This window comes from Poeciliopsis prolifica, unplaced genomic scaffold (genome assembly GCF_027474105.1).
Source record: "Poeciliopsis prolifica strain line A6 unplaced genomic scaffold, Auburn_PproV2 SCAFFOLD038, whole genome shotgun sequence".
NCBI classification, from domain to species: Eukaryota; Metazoa; Chordata; class Actinopteri; order Cyprinodontiformes; family Poeciliidae; genus Poeciliopsis; species Poeciliopsis prolifica.
The window spans coordinates 1,766,697-1,780,720 of NW_026562413.1; the positions used below are offsets into that span (position 1 = coordinate 1,766,697).

The following is a 14,024-nucleotide window of genomic DNA, read 5'->3' on the forward strand; positions in this document are numbered from 1 at the left end:
TCTATTAAAGAAAAATCAACATTTATTTATTGAATTAAATCGTCGTCAATCTGTGGTTTCGATCGTAATCGATAACAGTTGTCCCTTTGATGTTTTTACATTTAAATGTGAAGTTTTAAATTTATATTTGTTTTTATTTCTGTTTAAATGTTTTGCAAAACAAGTTGAATTCATAAAACAAATAGTTTTCACAGATTTCCCATCAATCCCTGAAAGCACAAAATATAGACATATAAAAAATGTTCTTTGTATTTTATGGTCATTTTTATTTCTCACGAAATGTTATGTTTTTGTTTTTAAATGAATGTGTTTTTTATTTTTCCGCACTGATGTTTTTAATGTAAATCATGAAATGAAAGTTAAATCGTTGTTTCCCAGATTAAAGCTTCTTGTTGTTCACAACACAATCGGCTAAAAAAAATGAAACTCGTCTCTTTTTCTTGAATGATGTGAAGCAGATGGGATCGATATTTCATTCAGTAATTCGGTTTATTGAAGTTTTATGACACAGAAAGCTGAATGCAGAATAAATGACTCGTTATTGAATTGTGTGTCTTGTACAGACAGATTTAATGTAAAAAAAAAAAAGTAGCTTCAATGGCTTCCATATTGAAAAATCTAAATGACAAACACTGGAAATCAATATTTATCTCTAACAACCTGTAAAATACAAAATACGCTGCAATATTTTTGGTGTTAAATTTACTCTAAATGACATCCATTTTTAACCAACATAATCCTGCTGAAATCTGAACTCAGTTTTTTATCATGTTGTTTTTTATGTTTTTTATGTTTATGTGGACTGTAAGTCTTTTGAATAAAAAATCTGTTCTCAGTAACTCAAATCTTTGCATCTGTAAAAGTATTTTGAAAATGTAACATATGCTAACACCATGTAACAATTATTACAACATAAAGTCAATTTCATGTTGAATATCCCAGATTTATGTTCTATAATTAGGTTATAAAATTTAAAAAATCTAAGCACAATTTAAGCAAAGTTGGCATTAGTTGATTATGAAAAAATACAAAATGTTCTTATTCCAGTGTAAGCTTTTTTTTTTTGTCTCTTCATTGGTGTGTTGGTGTTTTACAGCAACTCCCTTCATGTTTTCCGTAGTAAAACATGTCATGACCTGAGCAGCAACTCCAGTAAACCCTCAGCAACTGCACTCAGATGATTAAACATATTGTAGAAAAACAACTCTGGTAAACAGAAGCCCTGCTGGCCTCTTTAACTCCACTATTAAAACTTTTATGAATGTTTATTAAAAAGCCAAACGCCATTTTAGGTCCACATAATGAGTTCATGAGTGGAGCTCATATTTGTGAGAACTTGGCCCGTCTGGATGTCGTTAAACGGCTCTCTGCTCCGTTTGGATGTGAAGAAATATTTACATTTCTATAATTTTTGGGGGGCAAAATTTAGACAGGAAAAAGGCCATATATGGGTGTCCACGATATCGCTAAACCAGACAACCTAAATTAACTTGTTGAGCAGCTTTTTTGTTTTTTGTGGAAAAACAGAAAAAAACTAATTTAGTTGCAAACATTTTTCTTATTGTAGAAAATTCAGTCAATTTAAAATAGTTTATGTGAGAAAATAAAATAAAACCAGTGGCAATCCTAAGAGGGGGGCACATGGGGCCCATCACCCGCTTTTAAAAAATGCTGGCTACCCCAGAAAATCATGTCAGGGTTTCCTCCAGCGTATTATAAGCCTGGCAGGCCACCAGGCTTTACTGGTGCCCCCACCAAGCTAAGCATTGCTTTTTTTTTTAAGGCTCAAAAATGTTTTGCATTTTTTAAGACTTTATAGTTGGTGTTAATGTTCCAGTCTTTCAATGACACACAATTATCAAGTGATATTTTCAAATTTCCTGTAAATTTAAAAAAAATTTAACTCAAAAACTCGGCAGCCTGCTGAATGAATGACCAACCGCTTTTGCAGTCTTTTTCTACAAAGAAGGCATATCTACATAATCAACAAAACATTAAGAATGAACTATTTTAATTAAAGAAATAATCAAATTGTTGTTGTAGAAACATGATTGTTGATCCAACACTTCAAATGTTTTTTGTTTTCTTATTAAAGTTGATCTGGTTTAGATAAATAAAAACTGGATTTAGGTCAGTCTTCATTTGAAAACACCCGACCTATTTAACAAAGTTTTAATACAATAGATACAAACGTAGACTTGGGTGCACCAAGTTGAACTTTAGAGTGAAAAATCTCAGTAAAGTAAAATGTTTGTATTACATTTAACATTTTTGTGAGTAAATTTAGATTTTAAAATCCAAGCTTTGTACTAATTTGTTCTTGAATTGTAGTTGGAAGCGAGGGAATGAAGTTTGGAAATCCAAACCCTGGATTTAGATTTCTGCACTCTGTGCGAGACAAAAACTTAACGAGCCGACAGGACGAGCGGCATCGTTCGGTCCCACGATGCTAATCGCTAATCACCAGATTCTGTTGTTGCTCCAGAGAGCCGAACAAGGTCACGAGAAAACAGCTAAATTTAGCGGCGCAGTTCTCACCAAAACCGTGAAAAACAGCCGAAGATAAAAGTGCTGCAACACTTTCTGCCGAGACCAGAAAATAAAACCCACAGATTCTGTGTCATTTCACTCAGTTTGTCTATTTAATATATAAAATACGGTAAAACATACGCAAAAAGGATAAAGGTTTCAAGGGACTTGGATACTTTGGTACAACAAACACTTTTTTGTAAAAGCGGTATAGAATTTTAATAACATATCAGTGCATACTTTGTATATGAAAATATACACAAACTGTATATCATTCTCAAAAACAAAAAGAACAAAAAAAAAGAAATATCTTCTTTACAATAAAACCCAAAGCAGACCAGCTCGACACAATATATTAGCTATAAATTTCATCTTTAGTATTTCATATGCTACATTATTCTGAGCTGTTTTAACTCATTTATGATGCATGTCCTTATCATTACTGTATGTAACATAAGCTTAGCTGTTACCTGTGTCCCATGCATTTACATGTTTTGTTTTTTATTTCATGAATGACTAATTTCTGTTGTTTTCCCGTTTTATAAATATATTCTATATATCTTAATTAAAACTGCAGCATTTAACTGGTATTTCCTTCGTTGCATTTGCTAATACCACAAGAACTGATCGTGCAATTTTCAGCAAGTTGTTTCAAAACAAAAAAAGGAAACCAGTACTATATGTTTATGATAAGGAAGATTAAAGAGGTGGAACGAAAACAGCTATCCTACACAAAAATATAGCCATAAAATAAAAGCTCCAGAATATCATCATCATCATAATAAACAGACGTCTGAACTGTCACCAGCACAAATTAATCCAAAAATAGTGAGTTTCTAAAAAACATTATACACAACAGGTAACAGGGGTGCAGGTTTCCTCATATAGATTGTCTCTGCACTGCAACCTTTCTTTGCATGTCTGAGAGAAAAAAGGAGGAAAATTGGCAAAATGTCAGCGCAGAGAATCAAGAGTTCAGAGGGGAAAGAAAGTCAGAAGCTTTTGCCTATTCGTCAAAAATCCAACAAAAATGAAAAGCAAGTAAACTCAAGATGTGAGCATAGAGGGGGCTTCTGAAGCTGCTAAAAACAGAAAAATAAATAAATTCATGCTTTTGTCCCTAACTGGTTGTTAGCGGTTGTGTTGGGCTTTCAGAGTCACGAACTCGTTTCACACCGATTACGACTTCCAGTTCTCTCTTTGATTAGCAGGTCGAATCCTGACCTCTGACTCATTAAGTGCCTTCAAAGTAAATATTGTATTAAACAAGTTTATACTGCTTTTCTTATTTGTTAAAAACCAGAGACACATACTTGATGCATAAATGAGGATAATTTCTGTTTGAAAACGGCAAATTTTATTTAGAGCTGCAGCTAACGATAGTTTCGATTAATCGATTATTTTGACGATTAATCAATTATTTTGACGATTAATCAGATGGAAGAATGGACACATTCTTCACCACTTAAGCCTTTTTTTTTTAAATACAATATTAGAAATATTGTAAAAAAATTCAAATAAATAATTAATATAAAAAAAAAGAAAACATTTTACCACCTGAAATGAAATAACATTCCTTCAGCTTTTTTTTCCAAAATGTTTATATTTTTGGAGTTTTTTTTCGCTGACTGTACCTTTCTTTCAGCAAATAATTTTCTTTTTGAATTTGTAAGTATTAATTACTAATTAGATTGACGATTGTTCCAATAATCTATTCTTCACGATTAATCCGATTAATTGTTTCAGAAAAAGCCTAATCTATGCTTCTTTGGAGTCTCTGTTTACAAATATGTTGCATTTTTGTTCCGAAACCACGACAGAGAAGCTGCTTATCAAATATTTCTGAAAGTCCGGAGCTCCAACCTGATTTTAGGTGAAATATTAGCATCTTAATTCCTTATCGGGGCAGATCAAACTGTCATGGGTTCGTCAGCAAGCTTTCTACTCCACCTGGGCTCACATTTGAAGAACAGAAAACTCGAAACCAATCTGCAAAGAGGAAAGCCGGCATCATCTGTGTCTGCTTAACGTGGAAAACATTTTTACATGGTACACTCAATTCAAAGTGTATTTCATCTCCATCGCTACAATATAAGTGAATGGCAGTGTCCTAATAATAATGATAATAATAATGATAATCCTAACAAGAATAGTAATAAAGAGTTTACGTCACGGTGTACGATTTACCTTCATTTGTGGGTTTTTTAAGATGTGTGGCAGGAGAGTAATAATGACACCACAACCAAACAGGCCTCTGTGAGACAAAGTGCGCACGCCATCAACACTAGAAGAAAATGGAGGATTACTGAAACTAGCCCCGCCCCCTGCAACACGGCTCCAGAAACATATCAAAGTCACACTCATATATGCGGACAGATCCACTGAGAATCAACACATTGCTTGTTTTTAGGGATACCTAGCAAAGTCTATGCAAATATACTCATTATGTACAGAGACGTGGTTGAAGCCAAAAAGCTATTTCACTTTGTCGCCGACTCGAAGCGGTAGAAATATAGAAAAAGTCTGTTTTCCTTTCACTTTTCCAAACACAGCTATGGAGGGATATAGAGAGCTAAAGAGGACATCAAAGCTTTTGTATAAGGAGTGATTTTTTTTTTCTTCCTATTTTTTAATATGTTTTTTTTTTTTTTTTTAATACAAAGTCTGAACTTCTACCTCTGGACGACTAACGGACCTGCGAAACATGTTTAAAATACCAACAGATAAAGAACACTTGGACTCCGAAGAACCAAATACTAAAGAAAACTAAACGAGGCTCGATAAAGTTCCTATGGATGGAGGAGCTCCCAAAGTCTGCCGCGTCTCCAGGGAGACGTTTGGCGTCCGGTTCCGTTTTGAAAAAGAAGAAGAAGAAGAAGAGCCGACGTGGACACGCTGGCGCTCGACTCCGCCCCGTTTCTGGAGGCTCTTCCTGCCAACAGGGTTCCTTCACTTCTCCATGGAAAAATCCCACACCAGAACTCCCACTGTGGACTCTGAAGGATCGGCCCGATAAACCAAACAACCGATATTTATTTCCATCTTGTTGCCGTTTGTTTTTTCCCCCCAAAGGTGTCAAAACACTAGAGAAATATATTTATATTTATATCGGTTATCGGCCAAAACAGCATTATTGATATCGGCCCCAATTTTCATATGGAGCATCAATACGAAATTTATCTGAGGGAGACATTTCTACTGATGGAGGGATTTAAATAGGGAAGGAAAGAAGGGAGGACAGAACACAAAAAAAGGACACCAGATTGTTAGGAAAGAAGGACACTTGGAAGGGAGGTAGTATACAACGAAGGAATGTCCAGAAGGAAGGACACTAGGAAAGGAAGTAGAACAAAAAAGGAAGGACACTAAAACGAAGTAAGACACAAGGATGTAGGGACAATAGGAAAGGAAGAAGGATGTAAGGAAGGATGGATTGTAGAAAAGGTAATAGGACTTTATGGAGGAGAGATAGGAGAAGAAATAGGACACAAGGGAGGGGAAAACACTAGAAAGGAAGATAGGAGACGAGGAAAGAAAAGTTGAAAATGAAGTAAGACTCTAAAAGTACAAAAGGAAAGTAGGAGACAAGGAAGGGGAGACATTAGGAAGGAAAGAAGGACACAAATAAGACGACAACAAACAGAAGGACACAAAAATTTTTTAAAGGACACTAAAAAGAAAGTTGGATAAAGAAAGGACATTAGGAAAGGAAGTAGGACATAAATACAGAAAGACAACAGGGTTGGAAACACAAAGGACAAATTGGGAGGAAGTGCTGATTTTTTTCCAAGCTCTTGTTTTTCCAGACATGGAAAATCCTGAAGTCAGATTCCAGACTTTTCCAGGCAGTGGAGGAACCCCGTACCTGAAGCGTCTGGTCGAACATTTCCCAGCAGCCCTCAAACATCTCCAGGTGAAATCACGGGGAAAAGATGGACAGCACGCGATCAAAACGCCGTGGGATTGCAGGAGCAGGAAGTGACGAGTCATGCAGCAGGCGTCCCGTAACGCCGAGGAGCCGCCGATCCACGCTCCTCCACGCGAGCAGGAGAAGGTCACTGAGAAACCACATGAAAAATGTTCTGTGGTTGCGTTGAATTGCATAAAAAAGGTCAAACGCCTCAAAAATCATGACAGAAATCCGTTCAAGACTTGAAAACCCGAATCCAGCTGAACGCAGACATCCAAACCAGTCTGTTTTTGGCAAAGCCCTGTGAGTTCAAGATGGCGGCGTGTAATGCAGGACAGGTGCAGACGTGTGGTGATAGTGTCACATGGCAGTGGGGTGGTGGGGTCACGGGGTCGTGGGGGGCTAATAATGAAGGTAAGTGTTTACGAGTCAGAACTTCCTCTGGGCGACGAGAGGCGGCTTCTATGTGACCCAGGCGTCCAATCTCATGCGTTTTACGTTTCCTCCTTCCTGATCCGGTTCGTTCGACACCCTGAGGAGCTCGGTGCCTCCGCCTCCGGTACCGCCGCCGCCAGCGGCGCTGGCGTCCTCGCGGTCGCTGCCCTCGAAGGAGCTGGCGTTGCTGCTGACGCTGTCTGCGGGCGAGCGGCCCGTCGGCGGCTCCAGGCAGAGCAGCGAGCTGGGGTACTGAGGCGGCGCCGTCAAGATGCCGCCTCCGGACGTGGAGGACGGCGTGGTGGACGGAGTCGGAGCGGGGGGAGGACACGGGGTGCTCCGGTCCCGGCCGGGTGAGACCGGCTCCGACTTGATGCTCACGCCGGAGCTGGTGTTGACGGTCAGCATGGCGCCTTGAGGTATGTGGGTTGCCGGCCTGGAACGGGTCAGAGGGAAGAAAACAAGATGGAGGATGAGAGGCGGAGCAAAAACGAAACCACTGACCATCCCTCATGATAAAAATCATTTTTTATAGCTTTTCCATATTTGGTCAGTTTACAACCACAGACTTTAATGTTTTATTGAATTTTATGAGATGGAGCAACACAAAGGAGCAAATAACTGAAGTGAAAAGTAAAAGTTTGCTGTTTTTTTTTAATTAAAACATTGAATCATGCATCATTTTCCTTCAGCTTCAGGTATGAACTGCAACATGTTGATCCATCACATCACAAACAGGATTCTTGTACATTCTTATGTAAAAACTCCAGTTTTTCAAAACCCGGCTGGGTTTAATTTACACCCAGTCAGATGTAAATAGGAGAGAACTAGTTTTAGCTAGTGTCACAGTCAGTATTGAAGTATACCATTAATTAAAAATAAATATGAATGCTATGAACCATCTATTTCATATTTAAACCATGTCCCAGAATGAATGTAACTGGAACCTGACAGAGCCTGAGTCATCATGGACAGGTCATGGTTTTGTTGTTGATTCTTTTTTTTTTTAATCAATTTTTAAAATTATAATTGTTTAATTTACACAAACAGACTGTAAATTTGTTCATAATGTCAAAAAATGATAAAGAACAAACTAGGATAGAAGAGAGGGAGAACAGAGGGGAAGAAAGTCAAGGAGGAAAAGTAAGACAAGAAAGTGCAAGAAAGGAGAGAAATAAGGAACAAAAAAGGATACGAGAAAGAAAAAAGGTAGGCGAGAAAGGAAGATAGAAAGGTGTCAAAAAGGACATGAGGAAAGAAATGTAAGACGAAAAGGACACAAAGAAGGAAAAAGACAGTAAAGTATGCAATTAAGACAGAAAACAAGTAAAGAAGATAAGAAATTATGCAAGGAAGAGAGGTGTAGAAATATACGAGGAAAGAAAGAACTAAGGAGACAAGAAACTATGCAAGAAAAGGAAAAAGGTAGGACATATGAAAGTACACAAGGATAGAAGGAAGCAAGAATGTAAGAAATAAGAGACAAGACAGCAAGAAAGGAAGATGAGAAATTATACAAGGAAGCAAATTGTCAAATAATAAGAAAAGAAGAGAAGGAAAGATAGACAGAGGGAAGAATGGAAATGAAAACAGGACACATGGAAGTACACAAAAAAGGAAGAAGGAAAGGAAACAAAGTATACAAGACAGGAGACAAGAAGTGCATTAGAAAAGAACGAGCAAAATAGGACAAAAAATAATATTTTTTTTCTATTCTTTGTGAATTTTCCATTATTTTCCAGGCTTAAAAAAACCAAACTCAAGTCTCCACAGTTTTCCAGAACATGTGAAAATCCTGCAATAAAATCCATCAACATTTATGGTTGTAAAATGACAAAAACATGAAAAACCTCAAGGGGTGTGAAAACTTTTGTAAGGCGCTGTAACAGTAATTAGCAGTGTGACAAAAAGCGAACAATTAGATCCCCTGAAGACCGTTTGTGTCAGGACAGAACATCACAGAGCGGCACCAACAAGAAAAAGCAACACTCAGTTATTCACCGGCGGCCATCTTTGAGCCATCAAAAGCAAAGTAACGTCCCCAACAGCAGCTCCAAACCGCCAACAGAAGCATGAAATGATTGGTGTGTGACGGGGTGGTTCGCAGTGAGTCAGCAAGGATGTGAAGAAAATAATAACCTGGTTAGAAAACATGGAGGAAACCACAGCGACACCACTTTCCCTTTTGGCAGCAGGCATGCTTAAAGAGAGGGGAGGAGGGGCGGCAGCCAAAAAGCAGTCACAAGACACACAGGAAATAGGAAGTGTGATACAGTACCGGCCCAACCACTCATCTCTACCCAAGAGCAGGTTGGACGGAGAGCCAACGCTGTGGGGAGAAAACAACATGTTGGAGCCCAAACCGAAAGGGAACAGGTGGATTAGAGGCATGTGAGGAGAAAAGTGTGAAACATTATGGCAGGCAAGTTTGGATTCACCGCAGTGACGCCGTTTCTCTGAGCACCGGAAGCACAGATCTTAGTTTGAAGCAGACAAAATAAGAAGGTCCTACATGTTCTGAGTTTTCTGGGTGCAATATTTATGTCACTGCTCTCCACACCTTTTCTTCTGTTTAGATTTTTTACATTTTCACAACTGAATATTTTGCTCAATACTAAATTAAAAATGCAATTTTAATTAAAATCAGCTAAAGTTTTGAGATTGACGATTAATTGATTAATTGGATCAAACAATGGCACATTCTACTGATGTTTCACTTCACCACTTAATCGTTTTTCATACACTATTAGAAACAGAGGTAAAAATAAACCTTTAAATAAGAAACATTTTATAAAACATAGTATTCCTTTAGTAATTCTGAACTATTAGGGGGACCCTAACCCTAAAACATGAAAACATGTCTGGTTGCATGCAGGTTTACTCTGTTCCACAATTTAACTCAGGGGGACCGGCTAAAATGCTCCACAAGGCCATAAAATGGCCCCCAGGCCACATTTTGGATAACCCTAATTTACAATAGAAAGCCTTTAACATGTTATTGATGACCTTTGGTCAATTATTGGCTATAGTCTGTCATAGGCAACTGCATGGAAAAGCATTCATCGCGCCATAAACACAAATACTGCTCTTTAAGAACATCCCTGTTTGAAAAACGCTTCTTTGTGATGCCACTAACTTAAAAACCTTGATTTATATCACTGAGCTGCACACAGTAAGTGCATTTAATCATATTTTCAAATTTACTGACATTTATTGATGTTTCTAAAAAAATAATTTATTGAAATTGATCGAGGTAATAAGAGAAAATATTCACAGTAAATGATAAACGATACGATAAATGCCCACCCCTACTCCAGTCACCCTGTCTCTGCTCATGTATCCTCACAGCATGATGCTGCCACCACCATGTATTGAAGTCACCAATTTGCTTAAAGGTGGCAAAATGTGAAAACCTTCAACTTTTGCAAATTTCAAAAGAAGATAAATTAAACCAGTTTAATTTTCTCATCGTGAAACGGTTTTCTTGCCCCGTCAGAATCTCCTGCTCTGCTGCTTTAGAGGCAGGATCCGTCCAAATACAAAGAGAGCCTCCCAAAACCCCGGCTGACAGACAAAGTCATGACATTTCACACACACTAGCGGTGGCTGTTCACCTCAGATTGGCAGCCAGACTGGACACTTGGCTAGACAGCTCGCTGCTCTGTTTGTCCACGCCCCACATGCTGTGGAGGAGAGGAGAGGACACACTTCAAGGATCTACCAGACCAAAACCCGAAATCGCTCACAGACATTTAGTCACCCATATTTCAAACGCAAAGGAGAAGAAAAATGGAAACTGTTTGATTCTGTGAAGGGAAAAAAATTGAAAACTTTAATCTGATCTAAGGATTGTAATCCTGACTGATAACAGCAATTTCACTAAACGTATCGGTTGAAAAGAGGCTAAAAACTTTCCGGATCATTATTGATACGCTATTTAAAACCACTGCATTTCTATTTCTGTATAAAATTATTTAGTATTACTTTGAGTAATTAAGTAAATTAAATAAATGTAATTATTCTTGAGCTGCTGTAGTAATTATTTTATCAAAAAGGCCAAATTTTATTTGAGTCCTCTCACAAATTAATGGCAAAATTTAGAGCAAATCATATTTACCTTCTCAATAAGAAGTGTAGATTTCTTAAAAACTATGTTTGACCAACTACGCTTAAAAAGTAACATGTTGAGCTCTGGAAACAATGAAGAGCCCACTGCACTGAACCCCATTGCAAACCCCCTGGTGATTCCACCAAATATTGATTTCTGAACTGAGTTAAAACATTATGTTTCTAAATTAATATGAACTTGTTTTCTTTGCATTATTTGCGGTTTGAAAGAACTGCATCTGTTTTGTTATTTTGACCATTTCTCATTTTCTTCAAATAAATACAAAAGTTTTGCTTGGATTTTCGGAGGCATAATGTCAGTAGTTCATGGAATAAAATAATGTTCATTTTACTCAAACATATACATACACAAAAATCTGGGAAAATTATCATTTTAAGTGGCCTCTTAATTTTTTCCAGAGCTGTATGTCATATAATATAAATTAAAATCAATTAAAAATATATTGTATTGATCTCAAAGGGAAATTAAATGTTATAACTCATATTAATTCAAATTCTTCAAAGAAATTCAGAACTTCACTAGTAACATGCTATATATAAAAGATTTATGTGGCTTTAAAGCATCTTAATTTCAAATGTATTATTAAAATGCACTTAACCTACAGCCATTTAAGTACTTTTTAACTATAATGACAAAATGTAGTTTTGTTATTGTCAACTGTTGTTTAGTATAAGTTTCACTCACAGTTCCTGTTGACACAAAGAGGAAATACAGAGAGGCTTAATGCACATCCTCTCTGGATGATAAACTTTAAAAGACATGAATGTGTGGCATTGTGTGAAAGTCGCCGTAGAGCCTGGAGGAATCTGTAGGATCTGTTGACATGTTGGACCAGAAGAAAACTCCTGACAGTTCACACTGTTAGCTGCTCTGTTTGAAATTGAAAACTTTCAGGTGAGTTTTCAGTTCCCTGTAAAGAAAACTTTAAAGAAATAAATCTTTGTCCAGGTCTAAATATAAAGCCACATTCTCTATTTCTGTGAATCACCATCTTCTCGTCCACAAGTGTCAAACTCAAGGTCCGGGGGCCAAACGTGGCCCGCCATAGCTTTCTACGTGGTCCTCTTGACTCCAGATGCTAAATTACATCAATCAGTCCCTCCAGTTGCTGTGATTCCATGATTGTGGAAATTCACATAAAATCAACAAACCAAGCATTTTTCTCATGCTCATACATAATAACTAAGTTTATTGGGTTTAAGTTATGCTAATTCTCTCCTGTAGGAGGCAGTATTTCTTACTTTTACAACTACTGCCTCAGCGTTGTTTGATGGCAAACATTCAGTGATCAGTATGGTGATGAATAAAAGTCATGTAACCTATTTCAGCGTAAATATTAAAAAAATACTTTTGGAAATATTTCTAAATAAGCACCGTAAAATTAGAGACTTTGATTGCAAAAAAAATTACAAAATCGCAAAACCCTGGAGGGACTAAACAATGTGAAAATCCTTTCAATATTTAATTTTAAGTACTATTTATAAATGCAGACAGCTACTTATTAATATTTTAAGTTTATTTATCGGTTTTATCAATGCATCCTGGCACATTAAGAATATTCTTTATCTTGATTTGGTCCAAGACGAAAATGAGTTTGACACCCTTGTTCTAGTCAACCTGTTGATCTAGCAAACAAAATATTATCAAATCACTTTATCTTTATTATTATAATACCTTCTGGAAAAGTGGCAGAGCCAACCTGCTAGCCCTGCTCACGATTGATGGTTTAATAAAAGCCACAGGAAAATACTCGGATCGATGTGATGACAATGGTGACATGCAAACCAGGTCACTAAAGAGGATGCAAGTTGCTTGCATTGGAGGTCATGGTATGCATATAATGCAAGCAACTGGTAGGGTCAAGCTGTTATCAGAAGACTGAGCTGATGGATGAGGATGTTACAAACATTTCCTCCATGTCTGCAGAGGATAAACAAAATCAGGAGACTTACACCAAGTTGCTGAGTGATGCAAGGTTAAGCTGCTGTTGGGGTTGTTGTTGCTGGGAGACGGCCTGCTGTTGTTGCCACGTGGACACGCTGGTCGGCAACAGGCCGCCTGGTGACGCCAGAGCGTGTAAAGCAGTGATGTCCGCACTGGTCAGCTGGTACTCTGAGGGAAGGTGCAGGATTTCAATACGGATTTAAACTTCTGTTTATGTTCAGGTGATTCAAACGGGTGCAGCTCGTTTCTCTGGTTTATACCTAAAACAGTTCAAGTTTTTGTTGTGTAATCTATTCATCGATCATTATTTGCCTGGACACTCATTAAAACATGCATTAAAGAATCAAAGCAAGGCTCTGGGTATGTTTTTAATGAGGGAACAACGTTAAAATATGATGTAAAACAAAAAATGCAACTAGATTTCACACAATCCCTCCACCTTTGACTGCAGTCTCTGCCTCACCTGTGTTGTACGCTGTGGGTATGGCGGAGAAGGGCAGGCCTTGTGCCAGGAGGCTCGGTGTGGCTACAGACACCACAGGTGTGGTGAGGGTTTGTGCCACCTGGGCTCCGGCCGCCAGCCGCTGGGCGTTCTGCCAAAGAGCGAAACGACATCAGCAAAAATACAAACAGGGAACAGCTTCCTCTGCGAGCCCGTTTCAGTTGTTTTTTGTTTGTTTGTTTGTTTTTATTTGGACATGCTGGGAATGACAGATGCACACATGGCTGAACTCAGAATGACGTTCCACACCGAGGAAACCTCTCAGTGCGTTCTTGATGACATGCATCAAAAACAAACTCCTTGGTTTGAATAAGACACAAAAGAGAATTACATCAAAGGCAATTTATTCAATCGTTGGTTACAAAAACAACTGACTGGTAACATCTTTCCTAAATCTTATTACTGCGCAACATTGAAATAACTAACCTAGTTTATGATATAAACTGGACAGTTGGAGTGAAAAACTTAACAAAACATAAATCGATGTAAATAGTTATTGTTTTGTTTTAAATATCTGAAATACTGTCAAACTGGTAGTCTGAGCTTTCCTCTTTTATCCACAGTTTGCACAAAAC

General features: G+C 37.7%; 1 protein-coding gene across 8 annotated transcripts in view; it reads right to left on the bottom strand.

Moving 5' to 3' along the window:
• Nucleotides 1-2,620: 2,620 nt before the first annotated feature.
• The window catches only part of LOC129374999 (myocyte-specific enhancer factor 2D homolog), a 37,534-nt gene continuing 26,130 nt past the window's right edge, over nt 2,621-14,024 (bottom strand). For 4 of the 8 annotated variants that reach the window (XM_055053752.1, XM_055053753.1, XM_055053750.1 and 1 more), the window contains 5 exons: nt 13,411-13,540; nt 12,956-13,115; nt 10,489-10,557; nt 9,153-9,203; nt 2,621-7,310 (listed from right to left, as the gene is read on the bottom strand). In XM_055053752.1, the coding sequence (XP_054909727.1) occupies nt 6,902-7,310; nt 9,153-9,203; nt 10,489-10,557; nt 12,956-13,115; nt 13,411-13,540 (819 nt within the window). In that variant the 3' untranslated portion in view covers nt 2,621-6,901. The remainder of the gene's footprint in view (nt 7,311-9,152; nt 9,204-10,488; nt 10,558-12,955; nt 13,116-13,410; nt 13,541-14,024) is intronic. The other 4 variants (XM_055053757.1, XM_055053756.1, XM_055053755.1 and 1 more) reach the window with 2 other exon arrangements.